Source organism: Scyliorhinus torazame, chromosome 18 (assembly GCF_047496885.1).
Source record: "Scyliorhinus torazame isolate Kashiwa2021f chromosome 18, sScyTor2.1, whole genome shotgun sequence".
Taxonomy (NCBI): Eukaryota; Metazoa; Chordata; class Chondrichthyes; order Carcharhiniformes; family Scyliorhinidae; genus Scyliorhinus; species Scyliorhinus torazame.
The window spans coordinates 76,856,288-76,878,743 of NC_092724.1; the positions used below are offsets into that span (position 1 = coordinate 76,856,288).

At 47.5% G+C, this 22,456-nt stretch overlaps 1 protein-coding gene across 1 annotated transcript in view; it reads right to left on the reverse strand.

Moving 5' to 3' along the window:
- The window catches only part of myo15b (myosin XVB), a 462,078-nt gene that overhangs the window by 208,911 nt on the left and 230,711 nt on the right, over nt 1–22,456 (reverse strand). The window contains exon 11 of the mRNA XM_072481964.1: nt 19,465–19,555. Within this exon, the coding sequence (XP_072338065.1) occupies nt 19,465–19,555 (91 nt within the window). The remainder of the gene's footprint in view (nt 1–19,464; nt 19,556–22,456) is intronic.

The window sequence follows — 22,456 nt, forward strand, 5'->3', positions numbered from 1 at the left end:
TTGTACACCCCCAATCCCCCATCATCTTTTGAGAGACATCCCATGTCCTTTGGAATCAGACACCTGCAGGAAGGCGAAGGCAAAATTCTTTCTCAAGGTCCTTGTGAGCCATGTGCAAAAAGTCTCCCCGCACACACACACAGCCTTTGTCCTTCACACCCTCGTCTATCGCAAGGCACGAACATTCAGTTACCCTTCAGTTGTCCAGTTGAGCTGACCTGCATCTACGCCCACCTCAGATGACCCAACTGAAATGCAGCATCCCGAGATCTCCAGCACAAGACTCTGCATGGCGATGGTAATATTTGAGGTTTATGCTAACAACATCCCCCTCCCGTACCCCGTCCCAACCCCATCACCCACACCCTCTTCCCCTAATCATTCCCCCACACCACCCAGAAAGCACTATTAACCTCCAAATGTAGAACATAGAACAGTACAGCACAGTACAGGCCCTTCGGCCCATGATATTCTGCCGACCACTTATCCTAATCTAAGATCAACCTAACCTACACTCTTTCAATTTATTGTTATCCATGTTCCTGTCCAAGAGTCGCTTAAATGACTCCACCACCTCCGCTGGCAGTGCATTCCACACACCCACGCAGGTGCCGCAAAATGGGAGGGTTTGGGCTGGTGTTTCTAACACTGGGGCCACAGCAGAGCTGTCTCAGGGAACTGCAGCCAAAGAACAAAGAAAAGTACAGCACAGGAACAGGCACTTCGGCCCTCCAGGCCTGCGCGATCATGCTACCTGATCATCATCACCACCTCTTCTGGCAGCGAGTTCCAGGCACCCACTACCCTCTGTGTAAAAAAACAACCTCCGTAAATCTCCTCTAAACTTTCCCCACCGCACCTTACACCTATGCCCCCTAGTAATTGACTCTTCCACCCTGGGAAAAAACTTCTGATTATCCACTCTAGCCATGCCCCTCTGTGGTAGTCACCACTGTTGTATTATATTGTATATACTGCACTGCATACGAGGGTATTACGCTAAGGCCCCTGTACTACAGGTACGGGGGTAGATCCCTGCCTGCTGGCTCCACCCAGTAGGCGGAGTATAAATGTGTGTGCTCTCCGAACTGCAGCCATTTTGGCAGCAGCTGTAGGAGGCCACACATCTCTGTGTAATAAAGCCTCGATTACTCTCTACTCTTGTCCCGTCGTAATTGATAGTGCATCACTATCCACTCTATCCATGCCTCTCATCACCTTATACACCTCTATCAAGTCACCTCTCTTCATTCTTTGCTCCAGTGGTTTCTGCGAACGTGAACCAAGCGCCGGGTCGCGATGCTCCGCCCCCTCCAAATCAGCATCACCGAGACGCGCACCGCGTGCAGTCGCAACCCTTTTGGAATGTCATTAACGGGCTCATCCACGATGCTCCGCCTCAGATGGGTCGAGTTCCCGACGGTGCAGGCCACGTGTGGTCTCAGCAGTCGTGATCCTGGCGTGGCGGCTGCGGAGAGCGACGAGGGCGTGTGGACAGTGTCCAGCAACGCTGTAATCCACCGAGAGCTGTGCCACTGGCCGGGGGGTTTCTGCCAGGGCTGTGGGTCGGGGTGGGTGGGTATGCAGTCCAGCACAGCCGGCGCCATCTTTTCCGGCTCGACTGGTGTATGTGTGGGGATGGAGGTGTACGCGCAGCTGCAGCTTGTCAGCCCTACACATGTGCAGCCGGACCCGGTGATTCTCCAACCATTTTTTGCGCGTTCCGCGGGAGTTTCACGCAGCGCCGGTGCTAGCCCCTCACCGGTAGCGGAATCAGTGAGGTTTTCGCGCCATTTTTCCCCTTGTGAAACACTACAGATCCTCCGTGGCTTCGGCACTTAGCCTCCGGAACGGAGAATCCAGCCCCTAGTGTCAGTGCATCTTTGTTGTATGCTGGTATAGTACATGTTTACATAAATTGCCCCATGTGTTATTATGTGTTTCTAGAGGCAGTTGTTAGGTGTTGACAAGTATTCTGTGGGGTTCTGGCGATTGTTGCCAGGAACACAGTGACCCTTGATCCTGGTTTAGCTCCTTGATCTTGTCCCACCTTTCATTGAGATCCTGAAAGATATGTGACCTAACTTCAGTGCTATGTTGTACAGATATCTGGCACATGTCTTCAATGTGTATTTGTACAAATCATCGTGTGTGTTAGTGCATTCCTCTGGGCTGCTGTGTGTGATGTGTGCTTCTGACGCTTGGCATGCAGATGGGTGTGTCAGAATGTCATTATTTATTAACACGTTGATCTGCATTTGTACACAGTGATGTGTGTTGATGGGTCAGTGTGAGTTTATACACTTGTTCTCTGTGACAGTGTTTCTGTCTATGTACACTCTCAGTCTTCTCTCCCACCTTTATATCTTCCTATAAATAGATCAGAAGCAAAACTGATTTTATTGGCTGTAAATGCATAAACCTTGGGACTGTAAGCTTTTTATTTGTTGCTAGGATATGTTCCCAATGTGATCCCTAGATATTGATCATTCCTCCCTTTTTAAAGTGAGGAGTTCTGTTTGACATAGTACTCACAGCATTTGAGTGGGACCATCAATAATCAGTGGCCTTTGTAATGTACTTAATGTGACTACACAGCCTCGCCCTGCTGCTGAGCAACCCCTGTCTTGATTCATGCCCTTCAATAACTTGTTTACCTCATTTAGGTTATGACCATGATATGAACATTGCTTTTCACCCACACCCTTAGTTAAACCCAACAGGGCTGTTGCATTCATTCACTTACACGCTCATACACACATTGATGTACATCTATGTACATCATCATCTAGAAAAAAATTAATTGACACTCAGAAGAACAGAACTTAATAAAATGACAACCAGTATTTTTTTAAAATGCAAATTGCTTCTGACTAACTTGTTACAGTTATTTGAGGGAGTAGTGGAAAGTGCCTATTAAGATAACGCAGTTGATATTATGTATTTAGACTTTCGCAAGACATTTGATAAAGTGATATGTACGTAGACTAGTAAATTGAAGTGCAGGGGATTCAAGGGACAGTGACAGCGTGTAGATGCTGTGGGATTGTTTTCGCTTGTCGGGAATCTAAAACCCGGGGCAGAGTCCAAGGATAAGGGGCCTATAATTTAGGATTGAGATGAAGAAAAACCTCTTCACTGAAAGGGTTGTGAATCTTTGGTATTCTCTACCCTAGAGTTCATTGTTGAATATATTTCAGCCTAGGATTAGGAACATAGGAATTAGGAGCAGAAGTAGGCAACTAAGCCCTTCGAGCCTGCTCCGCAATGCAATCAGATCATGGCTGATCTCTCCTTGGTCTCAAATCCATCTCCCAGACAATTGTCCATATGTGTTTCACCCGTTTTTAAAAAAAATATACCTTTCACCCATTTTTTATCAAAGATTTATCTATCTCTTTCTTGAAACCGTTTAATGACTCAGGTGCCACTGGACTATGGGGCAGTGAGTTCCATAAATTCACCACCCTCTGCGAGAAGTATGTTCCTCCTTCTCTCAGTTCTAAATCTACCACCTCTCAACCTATATCTGTGACCTCTCATTCTACGTTTACTTTATCAATCCCATTTAGTATTTTATACGCCTCAATCAGATTCCCTCTCATCCTTCTAAACTCCAGCGAGTATAAGCCCAAACTGTTTCATCTAGAATCATAGAAGTTTACAGCATGGAAACAGGCCCTTCGGCCCAACCAGTCCATGCCGCCCAGTTTTTACCATTAAGCTAGTCCCAGTTGCCCGCACTTGGCCCATAACCCTCTATACCCATCTTACCCATGTAACTATATAAATGCTTTTTAAAAGACACAATTGTACCCGCCTCTACTACTAACTCTGGCAGCCCATTCCAGACACTCACTACCCTCTGAGTGAAGAAATTGCCCCTCTGGGCCCTTCTGAATCTCTCCCCTCTCACCATAAACCTATTTATATTAATGATTTGGATGAGAATTTAGGAGGCATGGTTAGTAAGTTTGCAGATGACACCAAGATTGGTGGCACAGTGGATAGTGAAGAAGGTTATCTAGGATTGCAATGGGATCTTGATCAATTAGGCCAATGGGCCGACGAATGGCAGATGGAGTTTAATTTAGATAAATATGAGATGATGCATTTTGGCAGATCGAATCAGGCCAGGACCTACTCAGTTAATGGTATGGCGTTGGGGAGAGTTATAGAACAAAGAGATCTAGGAGTACAGGTTCATAGCTCCTTGAAGGTGGAGTCGCAGGTGGACAGGGTGGTGAAGAAGGCATTCGGCATGCTTGGTTTCATTGGTCAGAACATTGAATACAGGATTACAGGAATACAGGAATACATACTATTGCCCTCTAGTTTTAGACTCCCCTACCTTTGGGAAAAGATGTTGACTATCTACCTTATCTATGCCCCTCATTATTTTATAGACCTCTATAAGATCACCCCTAAACCTCCTACGCTCCAGGGAAAAAAGTCCCAGTCTATCCAGCCTCTCCTTATAACTCAAACCATCAAGTCCCGGCAACATCCTAGTAAATCTTTTCTGCACTCTTTCTAGTTTAATAATATCCTTTCTATAATAGGGTGACCAGAACTGCACACAGTATTCCAAGTGTGGCCGTACCAATGTCTTGTACAACTTCAACAAGACGTCCCAACTCCTGTATTAGTAACCAAATTAGTAACTATTAGTAACCAAACTTACTAATCATCCAAATCATTAATATAAATAGGTTTAAGGTGAGAGGGGAGAGATTCAGAAGGGCCCAGAGGGGCAATTTCTTCACTCAGAGGGTAGTGAGTGTCTGGAATGGGCTGCCAGAGTTAGTAGTAGAGGCGGGTACAATTGTGTCTTTTAAAAAGCATTTATATAGTTACATGGGTAAGATGGGTATAGAGGGTTATGGGCCAAGTGCGGGCAACTGGGACTAGCTTAATGGTAAAAACTGGGCGGCATGGACTGGTTGGGCCGAAGGGCCTGTTTCCATGCTGTAAACTTCTATGATTCTATGATTCTAGATGAAACAGTTTGGGCTTATACTCGCTGGAGTTTAGAAGGATGAGAGGGAATCTGATTGAGGCGTATAAAATACTAAATGGGATTGATAAAGTAAACGTAGAATGAGAGGTCACAGATATAAATCACAAATAACAGTGGACCCAGCACCGATCCCTGAGGCACACCACTGGTCACAGGCCTCCAGTTTGAAAAACAACCCTCTACAACCACCCTCTGCCTTCTGTCGTCCAGCCAATTTTGAATCCAATTGGCAACCTCACCCTGGATCCCGTGAGCTTTAACCTTCTGCAACAACCTACCATGCGGTACCTTGTCAAAGGCTTTGCTAAAGTCCATGTAGACAACGCCTACTGCACTGCCCTCATCTACCTTCTTGGTCACCCCCTCAAAAAACTCAATCAAATTTGTGAGACATGATTTTCCACGCACAAAGCCATGCTGACTGCCCCGAATCAGTCCTTGCCTCTCTAAATGCTTGTAGATCCTGTCTCTCAGAATACCTTCTAGCAACTTACTTACTACAGACGTTAGGCTCACCGGTCTGTAGTTCCCAGGCTTTTCCCTGCTGCCCTTCTTAAACAAGGGCACAACATTCGCCACTCTCCAATCTTCAGGCACCTCACCTGTGGCTGCCGATGATTCAAATATCTCTGTTAGGGGACCCGCAATTTCCTCCCTAGCCTCCCACAACATCCTGGGATACATTTCATCAGGTCCCGGGGATTTAGCTACCTTGATGCGCTTTACGACTTCCAGCATCTCCTCCTCTGTAATATGCACACTTCTCAAGACATCACTATTTATTTCCCTTAGTTTCCTAACATCCATGCCTTTCTCCACCGTGAATACCGATGAGAAATATTCATTCAGGATCTCACCCAACTCTTGTGGCTCTGCACATAGATGTCCTTGTTGAGCCTTAAGAGGCCCTACTCTGTCCCTAGTTACTCTTTTCCCCTTTATGTATCTGTAGAATCTCTTTGGATTCTCCCTTGCATTATTTGCCAAAGCAATTTCATGTCCCCTTTTTGCCCTCCTGATTTCCCTCTTAACTCTATTTCGACAATCTCTATACTCTTCAAGGGATCCACTTGATCCCAGTTGCTTATGTACGTCATATGCCTCCTTCTTCTTTTTGACCAGAGTCTCAATATCTCGAGTCATCCAGGGTTCCCTACTTCTACCAGCCTTGCCCTTCACTCTAAAGGGAATGTGCTTACCCTGCACCCTGGTTAACACATTTTTAAAAGCCTCCCATTTACCAGCCGTCCCTTTGCCTGCCAACAGTCTCCCCCAATCTACCTCTGCAAGTTCCTGTCTGATACCATCAAAATTGGCCTTGCCCCAATTAAGAATTTTAACTCTTGGGCCAGACCTATCATTCTCCATAGCTATCTTAAAACTAATGGAATTATGGTCACTTGTCCCAAAGTGATCCCTCACTAGCACTTCTGTCACTTGCCCTTCCTTATTTCCCAAGACGAGGTCAAGTTTTGCCCCCTCTCTAGTCGGTCCATCCACATACTGAATGAGAAATTCCTCCTGAATACACTCAACAAATTTCCCTCCATCCAAGCCCCTAATGCTATGGCTGTCCCAGTCAATGCTGGGAAAGTTAAAGTCCCCTACTACTACCACCCTATTATTCTTGCAGCTATCTGTAATCTCCTTACATATTTGCTCCTCATACGTCAACCCTTACATCCCTGGAATCAACCTCCTCTGAACTGACTGCAATGTCACCACATCCTTCCTCACATAAGGAGACCAAAACTGGACACAATACACTAGATGTAATCTCACCAACACCCTGTACAATTGCAACAACACTTCTCTATTTTTATACTCCAGTCCTTCTGCAATAAACGCTAACATTCCATTTGCCAAAAGGTTTCTGTAAAATATATAAATAGAACAAGCTGGATTTGTATTTGCCGTCTGCAAAAAAGGTTCTTTTTTGAATATGGTAGTATGTTTTGTGAAAAGAGGAGGCCCGAAGCCCCTACACAGCCTGAGACTTAGCAATACCGTAAATGACCTTTCACTTCCCAGGAGATTTTGTAGTTGATGTCGTAAGGGACTAATTTACTGTAGAATTGTCTTTTTTGTTCTTTGACTTCTGGGGCGAAATTCTCCCGAAACGGCGCGATGTCCGCCGACTGGCGCCCAAAACGGTGCCAATCAGACGGGCATCGCGCCCGCCCCAAAGGTGCGGAATGCTCTGCATCTTTGGGGGCCGAGCCCCAACATGGAGGGGCTAGGCCGACGCCGGAGGGATTATGTTGCCTCGGCCTTTGTTGCCTCGCCAGCTGGCGCGGAAATGACATCTCGGGGCGGCGCATGCGCGGGAGCGTCAGCGGCCGCTGACAGTTTCCCGCGCATGCGCAGTGGAGGGAGTCTCTTCTGCCTCTGCCATGGTGGAGACCGTGGCGGAGGCGGAAGGGAAAGAGTGCCCCCACGGCACAGGCCCGCCCATGGATCGGTGGGCCCCGATCGCGGGCCAGGCCACCGTGGGGGCACCCCCCGGGGCCAGATCGCCCCGCGCCCCCCCCCCAGGACCCCGGAGCCTGCCCACGCCGCCTTGTCCCGCCGTTGAAAAGGTGGTTTAATCCACGCCGGCGGGACAGGCAATTTATCGGCGGGACTTCGGCCCATCCGGGCCAGAGAATCCAGCGGGGGGGCCCGCCAACCGGCGTGGCCTGTTTCCCGCCCCCGCCGAATATCCGGTGCCGGAGGCTTCAGCAACTGGCGGGGGCGGGATTCACGGCGGCCAACGGCCATTCTCCGACCCGCTGGGGGGTCGGAGAATGACGCCTCTGATTTAAATGAAGGACATTGCTAAGAAATGAATGGTACCTCGGGAGGTCATAAAACTGCTAAACGAAACAAAATAATAATAATAGAAGCCACACACTACATATCTATAATGGTTGTGTAGGCCAGGCCAGGTCTCAGTTTTTCACCCCAGTTTGAGAGGGAATAGTTGTTGCTATAGCTACCAGCTGGTCACTTCCACAAAGCTGCCACCTCTTGTTTTTGATCCATAGCACTCACACATGCTTAGTCTATTTTTTAAAAACTCATGTGAACAGCTTGCAATTCCAATTCATTGCAAAAGTGCAGCATAACTGACCTTGTTCACCATGCGCAAGGTGAAAACCGATACCTTCTCATCTGTCAACATGAGAAGCACGCGTGAGCATGAGCAATTGAGCCAGGTCAAATCATACCACTGTTTACTGTGAAGGGCAAACTTGCACATTGGGGTTCTTGTTGAGGGGGTGCGGGTAGAGAGGGGGTGAAGCGTGATGGCAGGACTTGTGTGTGTGTGTGGGGGGAGCAGTCTTCACTACATTTTAAGCTTTTCTTTTAATCTCTCTACTCCACCACCCCCTTCCTCAGCTTCCACCCCCACCCTCCTTCACCTAAACGTCTCTACTGGGGTGTTGGACTGAGAAAGGGGTTCAGGAGAAGATGAAGCCCATGCCATTCTCAAGCAGCAGCTGGTAGCCAGCATGAAGCGACATTGGCAGAAGGTTGCAGGGACCGCCAGCCGCCTGTTCATTGAATGGAGCGCGATCCTTCAGGTGCTGGCGGAGGAGGAGCCTCTGCAAGCTGGAGTGACCAAAGTACACAAACATGAGAACCTTTCGTTTTAGAAGATGAGAAATCAAGGTGACCTGAGAAAAGGCTCCTCCTCGCCTGTCCATTGGTTTAACGACATGTTTAATATGACATAATCACAAGCAGAAAGTGTTGTGTTGGATTATTGTAAAATACGTTTTTAATTAAAGTGCTTTAGAGGGAGAAAGAAAAAGAAACTGAAAGACCCAGGAATTGATTTTTTTTTTAAAAATCAAGGCCAGTTTAGTGCTTATAGTGTTATGAGCCAGGGTTTAGAGAACCCCAAAGTGTAGCATGGAGTTCACCTTGTTGCTCTTTTTAACCTTAGTCTATTTGCTCTGTTTAGGTCACCTTTGCTCATGAGTCGCCAGGTATCTTTATGATACCGCCACATGGTTCAAGTTCAGGTTATGATTAATAACACAGCACACCGTTTAGTAAGGATTAAAACAACGGTCATTTATTATATACAACATGCAATATTAATACCCTAATACTACTATTTATATGATAAACCTATCACTACTGGCCAATACTTAACTTAGGAAGAGCCCACCAGGTCAGGGAAACGAATGGCTTGTCCAGTCAAATCTGGCCCGCGGGGTTCAAAAGGCTGCTACAGGTCGGTGGCTAGGTGTCTCTACCGGATAGCGATCGCTGGATTCAAACTTACTATACACGGTGGCTGGTCTTGCGAAGGTCTCGAGCAGGCGAAGATGAGAGAGAGATCTGAACTTGGACCTTCACATTTATAGGGCCCAGGGGCTTCCCGCCTCCCGGGGCGGCCCTTGACCCTGAGTCCCAAGTGATTGGATTCTGTCCCCAGTCTCTGGGGTCGATGTGTCCAATGGTGAGGCGATTCCTCGATCGGGGGGTGGTCGCTCACCTGTCTTTGTTTCGGCCACTGCAGGCGCCGACAGGTCTGGCCCGGTATTCAATTGCTAATATGTTGCAATTGTTCCCGGGGATAGCTTATTTAACTGTGGATGTCTGAGTAGATTAGGTGTAAACAGTACTGAATGCAACTGCGGATACCTGGGTTGATGGGCTGTTGATAGCCCTGAGTATCGATCTGGGCTACGTTCCCAGAGCTGAATATGCAAACCTGTCTGCAGCTGCCTGCTTGTGTCTTCTTGGCTGCTTTTCCCAGCAGTCTTTCGCGTTAGCCGTTTTAAACTGGGTTTTGGCCAGATTAATCGGAACGCAGCCATTTTACATGGCTACAACTTGACCCATAACTTTTAATAGATTGTTGCATGGGGAGCACACAGCCCACTCTATGGGTATGGTAAAGCAGAAATGGAAAAGTATTTTTTTAAAGCAAAACAATGTTTATTCTCTGAACTCACGTTAACCTTTTTAAAACATAGTGAACATCTTAGCAACCATTAATTCAAATACAACCCCCAAAGAATACAACACTAAGTAATCCTTTAAGCTTTCCTTTTAACATCCATATTGCTTAAAAACAAAACCTTTAACAGAAGCACATCAGGTTAAAGTCACTACTGAAAACATTTATAATTCTGAATTTACCAAATGATCAAGAGATGCTCTGTAGATAGCAGAGTGAACAGCAGTACACCTGCTTGGTCTGGCTTCAGTTCCAACACTGAAAACAAAACTAAAACACACCCTGCAGCAAACTACCTAAAACGAAAGTAAAAAGCTGACAGGCAGCCCAGCTCGACCCACTCTCTGACATCACTGCAGTTGTAAACACCCATTTCTTAAAGGTACTCTCACTACAGATATTTATATACATATTCATTTATAAACACCCATTTCTTAAAGGTACTCCCACATGACACCTCCCCCCAAGAAAAAAAAACCCATCAACTTCAAGATGATTTCATTTTTCACCTTTTCACCATTCTTTAAGAAAGGCACACAGTAAATATACTTTTAGTCATTTCGAAAAACAACACACGCAAACAGGTATAAATAATATAGTCCATTTTCGTTTTGTTTTCTTCCTCCAACTGAAACTGCTTTCGTTCATCACATTCGTGACAAAGCATCGGCTATCACGTTTTCTCGTCCTGCCACATGTATTATTTTTAAATGAAATGGCTGCAACAATAAACTCCAGCGAAACAGCTGTGCATTGTTATTCCGGAATCGCTCCAAAAACGTCAACAGATTATGATCAGTATATATAATGGTGTCAGACGGATTGCTGGTCACATAAATGTGAAAATGTTGCAAACACTTCACTAGCCCTACCTACCAGCTTTGTTTGAATCAGTAATACCCACAGGTCCTGTGGCCATTTCATTTGTTTAGCTACCTTCTCAAATGAAATGAAAAAGGCTTTCACCTCCTTCTCGTCAAATCTTGGCAATGTTTGGACATATTTAAATAGATCCCCACCAAGCCTTCGACTATGACGCTCTTTCTCACTATCCTCATCACTATCGTCCAACTGTACGTTTCCCATTGCGTCTGCCAATTTTAACTGACTGTCATGTTTCATGGCCATTTTCTGAAGTTCAAACTCTCTCTCTTTATCTTTTTCCCTGGATCTGTATCTCCCTTTCTCTTTTTTTTTGTTCTGCTAGGGCTATTCTTTCTTTTCTCCTTTCTTCTCCCTCCTTTTCTTTTTCCTCTCTCTATCTCTTTCTTTTTCCTCTCTATCTCTTTCTTTCTCTTTTTCCACTCTCTTTCTTTCTTTTTCCTCTCTTTTGTATTCAAGCTGCTTTAATTCTTTCTCATGTTCCATTTGTTTAATTTGTAACTGAATTTTTGCCATTTCCAATGAGTCAAATTGTATCTCAGGCAACTTTAAATGCTTAGCCACCGCCATAATTACCTCATCTTTCACATTTTGTCAGGTAATTTTAACTGCAATGTTTCTGCCAAATCTAACAGTCTGCTTTTAGTCTCTGTCCGTAATGTACTGCGTGTGACCGTCTCCACCCCCAAAAACTTCTGAGCCTCTGGAAGAGCCATTGTCCACAACACACTCCCCACTTAAACTAGAATACCACATCTGAAAAGCAACCACAATATGCACACCCCTCACTGTCTTTAAGTTCGCTAAGCCAATCCAATAGATAGACTTTTATCCTGGATGAGCCTCCAATTTGTTATGGGCCAGGGTTAAGAGAACCCCAAAGTGTATCATGGCATTCACCTGACCCACAACTTTTAATATGGGGAGCACACGGCCCACTCTACAGGTGTGGTACAGCAGAAATGGAAAAGTATTTTTTAAAGCAAAACAATGTTTATTCTATGAACTCAAGTTAACCTTTTTAAAACATACAGTGAACATCTTAGCAACCATCAATTCAAATACAACCCCCAAAGAATACAACACTAAGTAATCCTTGAGCTTTTCTTTTAACATCCATAAGACTTAAAACAAAACCTTTGAACAGAAGCACGTCAGGTTTACATTCACTACTGAGAACATTTATAATTCTGAATTCACGAAATGATCAAGAGGTAGTCTTTTCATGGTAGAGAGAACAGTACACCTGCTTTGTCTGGCTTCAGCTCCAACACTGAAAACGAAACCAAAAATCACAGACACACCCAAGCTTTTCTTAAAATGAAACTAAAAGCTGACAGACAGCCTAGCTCCACCCACACTCTGACATCACTGCAGTAATAAACACCCATTACTTAAAGGTACACGCACTGCAGTTAATCTATAATAACACCCATTTCTTAAAGGTCCTCTCACATGACAATATCCACCTGTAAATTCTTCTCCTCTTCGCTGCCTGTTTTCCCACCTATTTTAGTATCATCCGCAAATTATGCTATGTTTTTATCTCTGTCCCATCTTTGAAGATTATTTATATAAATTGTAAACAGTTGAGATCTGAGGACTGAAATCTGCAGCACCCCGCTGGTTACAGTTCGCCTCCCAGAGAAGGACCCATTTATCCCAACCCTCTGCTTTCTGTCATTTAGCAAAACCTCAATCCAATCTAGTACTCTACCACTCATCCCCTGCGATCTCACCTTCTGGATCAGTCTTTTATGTGGCACATTATCAAACGCCCTCTGGAAGTCTAGATATACATCCACAGATTCTCAATTATCCACCTTGTGGGTTACATCCTCAAAGAACTCAAGCAAGTTTGTCAAGCATGACGTACCCCTCATAAAATCATGCTGACAATAGTGGATTGAGCTTTGTCTTTCCAAATGTTGAGTCATCTCCTCCCTCGCGCTCTCAGAATCTCCGGCTGCTATCACGCTCTCTGAATTTCCGGCTCCTCTCACCTCTCTCAATCTCCAGCTCCTCTCAGGCTCTCAGAATCTCCGGCTCCTCTCACGCTCTCTGAATCTCCGGCTCCTCTCACCTCTCTCAATCTCAAGCTCCTCTCACGCTCTCAGAATCTCCGGCTCCTCTCGCGCTCTCTGAATCTCCAGCTCCTCTCACCTCTCAGAATCTCCGGTTCCTCTCATCTCTCAGAATCTCCGGCTCCTCTCACCACTCAAGAATCACCGGCTCCTCTCACGGTCTCAGAATCTCCGGTTCCTCTCACGCTCTCTGAATCATCAGCTCCTCTCACGCTCTCAGAATCTCCCGTTCCTCTCACACTCTCTGAATCATCGGCTCCTCTCACGCTTGCTGAATCACCGGCTCCTCTCACAGTCTCTGAATCGCCGGCCCTTCTCGCTCTCTGAATCTCCGGCGCCTCTCACCTCTCTCAATCTCCGGTTCCTCTCACCTCTCTCAATCTCCAGCTCCTCTCACGCTCTCAGAATCTTCGGCTCCTCTCACCTCTCACAATCTCCCGCTCCTCTCACGCTCTCAGAATCTCCGGCTCCTCTCGCGCTCTCTGAATCTCCAGCTCCTCTCACCTCTCAGAATCTCCGGTTCCTCTCATCTCTCAGAATCTCCGGCTCCTCTCACCACTCAAGAATCACCGGCTCCTCTCACGGTCTCAGAATCTCCGGTTCCTCTCACGCTCTCTGAATCATCAGCTCCTCTCACGCTCTCAGAATCTCCCGTTCCTCTCACACTCTCTGAATCATCGGCTCCTCTCACGCTTGCTGAATCACCGGCTCCTCTCACAGTCTCTGAATCGCCGGCCCTTCTCGCTCTCTGAATCTCCGGCGCCTCTCACCTCTCTCAATCTCCGGTTCCTCTCACCTCTCTCAATCTCCAGCTCCTCTCACGCTCTCAGAATCTTCGGCTCCTCTCACCTCTCACAATCTCCGGCTCCTCTCACGCTCTCTGAATCTCCGGTTCCTCTCACACTCTCAGAATCTCCGGCTCCTCTCACACTCTCAGAATCTCCGTCTCCTCTCATACTCTTTGAATCTCCGGCTCCTCTCACCTCTCAGAATCACCGGCTCCTCTCGCGCTCTCAGAATCTCCGGCTCCTCTCACACTCTCTGAATCTGCGGTTCCTCTCACACTCTCAGAATCTCCGGCTCCTCTCGTGCTCTCTGAATTTCTGGCTCCTCTCTCGCTCTCTGAATCATCGGTTCCTCTCACCTCTCAGAATCGCCGGCTCCTCTCGCGCTCTCAGAATCTCCGGCTTCTCTCACGCTCTCTGAATCATTGGCTCCCCTCACGCTCACTGAATCTCCATTTCCTCTCACCTCTCAAAATCTCCGGTTCGTCTCACCTCTCTGAATCATCCAGCCCCACTCATATCTCAGAATCTCGGGCTTCTCTCGCGCTCTCAGAATCTCCGGCTCCTCTCACCTCCCTCAATCTCCGGCTCCTTCCGTACCAGCCTCCCCGAACAGGCGCCGGAATGTGGCGACTAGGGGCTTTTCACAGTAACTTCATTTGAAGCCTACTTGTGACAATAAGTGATTTTCATTTTTATTCCATTCTCACATCTCTGAATCTCCGACTCCTCTCACCTCTCTCAATCTCCGGCTCCTCTCACGCTCTCTGAATATCCGGTTCCTCTCACACTCTCAGAACCTCCGGCTCCTCTCCCGCTCTCAGAATCTCCGGCTCCTCTCACGCTCTCTGAATCTGCGGTTCCTCTCACACTCTCAGAATCTTCGGTTCCGCTCACCTCTCAGAAACTCCGGCTCCTCTCACGCTCTCTGAATCTGCGGCTCCTCTCACACTCTCAGAATCTCCGGCTCCTCTCGTGCTCACTGAATTTCTGGCTCCTCTCTCGCTCTCTGAATCATCGGTTCCTCTCACCTCTCAGAATCTCCGGCTCCTCTCGCGCTCTCAGAATCTCCGGCTCCTCTCACGCTTTCTGAATCATCAGCTCCTCTCGCGCTCTCTGAATCTCCGTTTCCGCTCACCTCTCAGAATCTCCGGTTCGTCTCACCTCTCTGAATCTCCAGTTCCTCTCACACTCTCAGAATCTCCGGCTCCTCTCACCTCTCTGAATCATCCAGCCCCACTCACATCTCAGAATCTCGGGCTCCTCTCACGCTCTCAGATTCTCCGGCTCCTCTCACCTCCCTCAATCTCCGGCTCCGTCCGTGCCAGCCTCCCCGAACAGGCGCCGGAATGTGGCGACTAGGGGCTTTTCACAGTAACTTCATTTGAAGCCTACTTGTGACAATAAGCGATTTTCATTTTCATTTCATTTCTCACATCTCTGAATCTCCGACTCCTCTCACCTCTCTCAATCTCCGGCTCCTCTCACGCTCTCTGAATCTGCGGCTCCTCTCACACTCTCAGAATCTCCGGCTCCTCTCCCGCTCTCAGAATCTCCGGCTCCGCTCACACTCTCTGAATCTCCGGCTCCTCTCACACTCTCAGAATCTTCGGTTCCTCTCAAACTCTCTGAATCGCCGGTTCCTCTCACGCTCTCAGAATCTCTGGCTCCTCTCACGCTCTCTGAATCTCCGGCTCCTCTCACCTCTCTGAATCTCCGGTTCCTCTCACCTCTCTGAATTTCCGGTTCCTCTCACCTCTCAGAATCTCCGGTTCCTCTCACCTCTCAGAATCTCCGGCTCCTCTCTCGCTCTCTGAATCTTCGGCTGCTATCACGCTCTCAGAATCTCCGGTTCCTCTCACTCCCCTCAATCTCCGGTTCCTCTCACGCTCTCAGAATCTCCGAATCCTCTCTCGCTCTCTGAATCTCCGGCTCCTCTCACGCTCTCTGAATCTCTGACTCCTCTCGCGCTCTCAGAATCTCCGGTTCCTCGCACCGCCCTCAATCTCCGGTTCCTCTCACACTCTCAGAATCTCCGACTCCTCTCACACTCTCTGAATCTCCGACTCCTCTCACGCTCTCTGAATCTCCGACTCCTCTCACACTCTCAGAATCTCCAGTTCCTCTCACCTCTCAGAATCTCCGGCTCCTCTCACCTCTCAGAATCTCCGGCTCCTCTCACCTCTCTGAATCTCCAGTTCCTCTCACCTCTCAGAATCTCCGGCTCCTCTCACCTCTCAGAATCTCCAGTTCCTCTCACCTCTCAGGATCTCCAGTTCCTCTCACCTCTCAGAATCTCCGGCTCCTCTCACCTCTCAGAATCTCCAGTTCCTCTCACCTCTCAGAATCTCCAGTTCCTCTCACCTCTCAGAATCTCCAGTTCCTCTCACACTCTCTGAATCTCCGGTTCCTCTCAGACTCTCAGAATCTCTGGCTCCTCTCACACTCTCTGAATCATCAGCTCCTCTCACGCTCTCTGAATCTCCGGTTCCTCTCACACTCTCAGAATCACTAGTTCCTCTCACGCTCTCTGAATCTCCAGTTCCTCTCACACTCTCTGAATCTCCAGTTCCTCTCACCACTCAGAATATGCGGTTCCTCTCACACTCTCAGAATCTCCGCCTCCTCTAACACTCTCTGAATCTCCGGCTCCTCTCACCTCTCAGAATCTCCAGTTCCTCTCACACTCTCTGAATCTCTGGCTCCTCTCACGGTCTCAGAATCTCCGGCTCCTCTCACCTCTCAGAATCTCCGGCTCCTCTCACACTCTCAGAATCTCCGGCTCCTCTCACCTCTCAGAATCTCCAGTTCCTCTCCCACTCTCTGAATCTCTGGCTCCTCTCACGGTCTCAGAATCTGCGGTTCCTCTCACACTCAGAATCTCCGGCTCCTCTCACCTCTCTGAATCATCCAGCCCCACTCACATCTCAGAATCTCGGTCACCTCTCACACTCTCAGAATCTCCGGCTCCTCTCACGCTCTCTGAATCTCCAGTTCCTCTCACCTCTCAGAATCTCCGGTTCCTCTCACACTCTCTGAATCTCCGGCTCCTCTCACCCTCTCTGAATTTCCAGTTCCTCTCACCTCTCAGAACCTCCGGCTCCTCTCACCTCTCAGAATCTCCAGTTTCTCTCCCACTCTCTGAATCTCTGGCTCCTCTCACGGTCTCAGAATCTGCGGTTCCTCTCACACTCTCAGAATCTCCGGCTCCTCTCACCTCTCTGAATCATCCAGCCCCACTCACATCTCAGAATCTCGGTCACCTCTCGCGCTCTCAGAATCTCCGGCTCCTCTCACCTCTCTCAATCTCCGGCTCCTCCCGTACCAGCCTACCCGAACAGGCGCCGGAATATGGCGACTAGGGGCTTTTCACATTAACTTCATTTGAAGCCTACTTGTGACAAGCGATTTTCATTTTCAATTCATTTCTCACATCTCAGAATCTCCTGCTCCTCTCACGCTCTCTGAATCACCGGCTCCTCTCACGCTCTCTGAATCTCCAGCTCCTCTCACCTCTCTGAATCTCCGGCTCCTCGCACTCTCTCTGAATCTCCGGCTCCTCTCGCGCACTCTGAATCTCTGCCTCCTCTCACCTCTCAGAATCTCCGGCTCCTCTCACGCTCTCAGAATCCCCGGCTCCTCTCACACTCTCTGAATCTCCGGCTCCTCTCACGCTCTCAGAATCCCCGGCTCCTCTCACACTCTCAGAATCCCCGGCTCCTCTCACACTCTCTGAATCTCCGACTCCTCTCGCGCTCCCCTTTATTCTTCAAAAAAGTATCTATCTTAAAAACATTTAATGAAGGAGCTTCAACTGCTTCACTGGGCAAGGAATTCCATAGATTCACAACTCTTTGGGTGAAGAAGTTCCTCCTAAGCTCAGTCCTAAATCTACTTCCCCTTATTTTGAGGCTATGCCCCTTAGTTCTGATTTCACCCGCCAGTGGAAACAACCTGCCCGCATCTATCCTATCTATTACCTTCATAATTTTATATGTTTCTATGAGATCCCCCCCGCACACTTCTAAATTCCAACGAGTACAGTCCCAGTCTACTCAACCTCTCCTCGTAATCCAACCCCTTCAACTCTGAGATTAACCAGTGAATCTCCTCTGCACACCCTCCAGTTCCAGTCCGTCCTTTCTCAGGTAAGGAGACCAAAACTGAATACAATACTCCAGGTGTGGCCTCACTAACACCTTATACAATTGCAGCATAACCTCCCTAGTCTTAAACTCCATCCCTCTCGCAAAGAAGGACAAAACTCCATTCGCCTTCACGTTTGCTAATTTCCAATCCTCCGGGACCACCCCAGAGTCTAGTGCATTTTGGTAAATTATCACTAGTGCATTTGCAATTTCCTGAGCCAACTCTTTTAGCACTCTGGGATGCATTCCATCAAGGCCAGGAGACCTGTCTACCTATAGCCCCATTAGCTTGCCCATCACTACTTCCTTAGTGATAACAATCATCTCAAGGTCCTCACCTGTCATAGCCTCATTTCTATCAGTCACTGGCATGTTATTTGTGTCTTCCAATGTGAAGACCGACCCAAAAAACCTGTTCAGTTCCTCAGCCGTTTCCTCATCTCCCATTATTAAATCTCCCTTCTCATCCTCTAAAGGACCAATATTTACCTTAGCCACTCTTTTTTGTTTTATATATTTGTAGAAACATTTACTGTCTGTTTTTACATTCTGAGCAAGTTTACTCCCATAATCTATCTTACTCTTCTTTATAGCTTTTTTAGTAGCTTTCTGTTGCCCCCTAAAGATTTCTCAGTCCTCTAGTCTCCCACTAATCTTTGCCACTTTGTATGCTTTTTCCTTCAATTTGATACTGCCCTTATTTCCTCAGATATCCACGGTCGATTTTCCCTCTTTCTACCGTCTTTCTTTTTTGTTGGTATAAACCTTTGCTGAGCACTGTGAAAAATCGCTTGGAAGTTTCTCCACTGTTCCTCAACTGTTTCACCTTAAAGCCTTTGCTCCCAGTCTACCTTCTCATTCCTTTGCTCCCAGTCTTCTCTCATCCCATCTCCGGCTCCTCTCACACTCTCAGAATCTCCGGCTCCTCTCACCTCTTTGAATCTCCGGCTCCTCTCACGCTCTCTGAATCTCCGACTCCTCTCACGCTCTCTGAATCTCCTGCTCCTCTCGCCTCTCAGATTCTCCGTCTCCTCTCACACTCTCAGAATCTCCGGCTCCTCTCACTTCTCTCAATCACCGGCTCCTCTCACGCTCTCTGAATCTCCAGCTCCTCTCACCTCTCAGAATCTCCAGCAGCATAATCAAATTCCCCTCCCACCCAGCTTATTCATTCTTCCAACTTCTTCCATCAGGCAGTAGATAGGAAAGTCTGAGAACACACATTAACAAATTCAAAAACAGCTTCTTCCCCACTGTTACCAGACTTGTCAATGGCCCTCTTATGGACTGAACTGATCTCTCTAGGCATCTTCCCTACTGTTGTAGCACGTATGTCCATGTCTATGCCTATGTATTTACATTGTGTATTTATCGTATGTCCTTTATTTTTCATGTGTGTAACGATCTGCCTGGACTGCATGCAGAACAATACTTTTCACTGTGCCTTGGCACATGTGTCTATAAATCAAATCACTCACTGAATGTGGTAGCTATGGGGAAGAGGGGAGGGGAAATAAGCTGAGCGGAGAATAGGTGGGGTGTTAGGGAGGAGAGGCTGTCATCAAATGTGAGATAATTACTTTCCAACCTGTTTGCTTCTCCTGTGAGCAACAGCTCGTGAGATGACCACAGCAGTTCCAAACTGTAAAAGCGTTCTCTTCAATCTCTTGTAGCGACTCCTGTAGTGGACAAATTAATGCATGGAGTTAGAGAATGGGACAGTGGATACACAAACCACATTTCCCACTGCTGTAAAAGTTATAACTGGGGTCAAAGGGTAACATTGATATTCCCAGAAAAACTGTTTCCAAATCTATAACCCACAGTCCTCTGGGGAAGTCCGTACATTCAAAGAAGCACATTGATTCAGACCTGAATTAACTACATATGGGCTTTGAATGGAATGTAAACTGTGTTACTCACATCTGCTTCCACAACAGGTCTCTTAGGATTGAGCCATATCTTTGATTTAAATATTTTTATTAAGAGAAATTTTTCAATAACATAAAGTTACAAATTACACAACAATTACAGTTATCAACACCCCCACCCCCCAAAAAAACAACCATGACAAAGACTCAAAACAAACCCCAAAGTCCCCCCTTACCCCTGACATCTGACGGCGAGCAGTTCCCCGAAATAGGAAATGAATGACTGCCGCACCTCGAATAAAGCCCTCATGATGTACTTGACCTTTTCTAAATGAAAGATCTCCATTAGGTCACTTAACCACGACGAAGCACTGGGTGGATACGGAGTCCTCCATCCAGACAGAACCCGCCTTCAGGGTATCAGCGAAGCGAAGGCCAGAGCATTTGCCTGCCCCCCCCCCCGTCTGTAGCTCCAGCAGGTCCAAGACCCCGAAGAGAATCACCAAAGACTAAGGCTAAAATCAATTCTGAGAATTCATGACTTGGCGCTGAAGAAGGAAATCCAGAGATACATGAGCTTAGGGCAAGACCAGAGCATGTGCGTGTTATTTGCCGGACCCTGTGAACACCACCTGTACCTATCCTATACCTCCTGGAAAAACCCACTCATCCGTGACGAGTCATATCTTTAATTAATGTCAGGTGAACTGGATCAGTAGATCATTGGTGACTAGTTGACTAAGTTGGTCATTTACAACAGTACAGTCTGACTCACAATGAGGCACTGAACGGTGATGTGTTATGTATGTTGGATTAATACGGACTGCAACTCGATGCAGTATCACTTGAAAACAGGCTTCCAACGCTGTAGATGGTTCAACACTGCTTTATTGAACTTGCCGAGTCATGTACACAGTTCGCTGTGGGTCGACACTCTATTAATCTAAGTTTGCTAACCTTAGTCTGGCTTGCTCAGACTTGCTCTGTGCCATGTGTAGTAGATGCTGACTGTACATTGCACCCTGACGGTTGCTACAGCTATCACCAGTACAAAGAGGCCGAGCCTTCCTGCCTCGTGTTTTTTATACAGGTAATGTACCCTGTAGTGTCCTGCCTGGTGATTGGTTGTTCTGTATTCTGTGTGGTGATTGGTTCCTGTGTGTGTCCATCACTGCTGGTCTCATTATGAACATGAGTGCATATTATGACATCTGCCCTTTTTAAATAAATTTTGGATGCTTGTGGCTGTGTGCTTGTATTTATATGTGTGACTATGTGCAAAATGGTGAATGAGTGAACATATATACATGGGCAGGTGTCTATCGTGCATGTACAGAACAAGGTGAACACAATTTACACAGTTAAAGTCTATAAGTCCAGTCTTTGTGGTGGGCGATGGATTCTTGTCGACCACCTCAGAGGTGGCGGGGGGGGGGGGGGGGGGGGGGGGGGGGGACGCTGATGTCTCGACAGGCAAATTTGCTTCCAGATTGGCGGGCTCGTGGTTTGAAATGTCCGGAGGAGGCGGCTCGACATACGGAGGGGTGTGGTCAGGTGGTGGTGGGCAGGCAATTTTTGCGCAGTGCCCTTCTGTTGTGCCTGAGAATGGAGCCATCAGCCATGCGAACAACAAAAGACCTGGGGGCAGCCTGTCATACAACAACAACTGGGGCTGACCAACCTCCCTCAGGCAGCTTGATGCGAACAACATCTTCTGGAGCCAGCACAGGCAAATCAGCGGCATGAGCATCATACGTGATCTTCTGCTGGTCCCTGAGTCGCTGCACTTTTCTTAGCACCGTGAGGAGATCAAGGTCTGGAACGTGGATGGCTGGAGCAGTTGTCTGCAGGTTGCGATTCATAAGTAGTTGAGCCGGAGACAGACCAGTCGACAGAGGGGTTGCCCGGTATGCCAACAGTGCAAGGTTAAAATCAGATGCAGAGTCTGCAGCCTTGTAGAGCAGCTGCTTGACAATGTGGACCCCTTTTTCCACCTTCCCGTTTGACTGCGGGTAATGGGGACTGGATGTGACATGTTTGAAGTGGTTGGACCACTCTTAGCTGTGGAAACATTGACCGTTGTCGCTCATCACTGTGAGTGGTATACCGTGCCTGGCAAATGTCTCCTTGCAGGCCTTGATGACTGAGTTTGACGTGAGGTCCAACAGCTTCACAACTTCTGGGTAGTTTGAAAAGTAATCCATCAGAAGTACATAGTCACGCCCATTTGCATGAAAGCGGTCTATTCCCACCTTGGCCCATGGAGTGGTCACAAACTCATGTTGTTGGAGCGTCTCCTTGGGCTGAGATGGTTGGAATCTCTGGCATGTGGTGCAATTGAGGACCATGTTGGAGATGTCCTGACTGATCCCAGGCCAGTAAACTGCCTGTCGAGCTCTGAGTCGGTATTTCTCGACTCCAAGGTAACCCTCATGGATCTGCTTGAGCACCATGGCCTGCATGCTGTGGGGGATAACAATTCGATCCAGTTTCAGAATGATCCCTTCAACAACCGTCAAATCATCCTTGACATTAAGGATTTGCACCACCTATTTGCGAGGGGGATCTTTGGCAGTTTCTGCTCGTATCTGGATGACATGTTCATCAGTGGCCGGGAGGTTGCTGGCGCACATCTGCACCTGTGCCTCAATTTGGTGAATGAAGTCTACATGTTCGCAGGGCGTGGTGATGGATCTGGATAGGGCATCC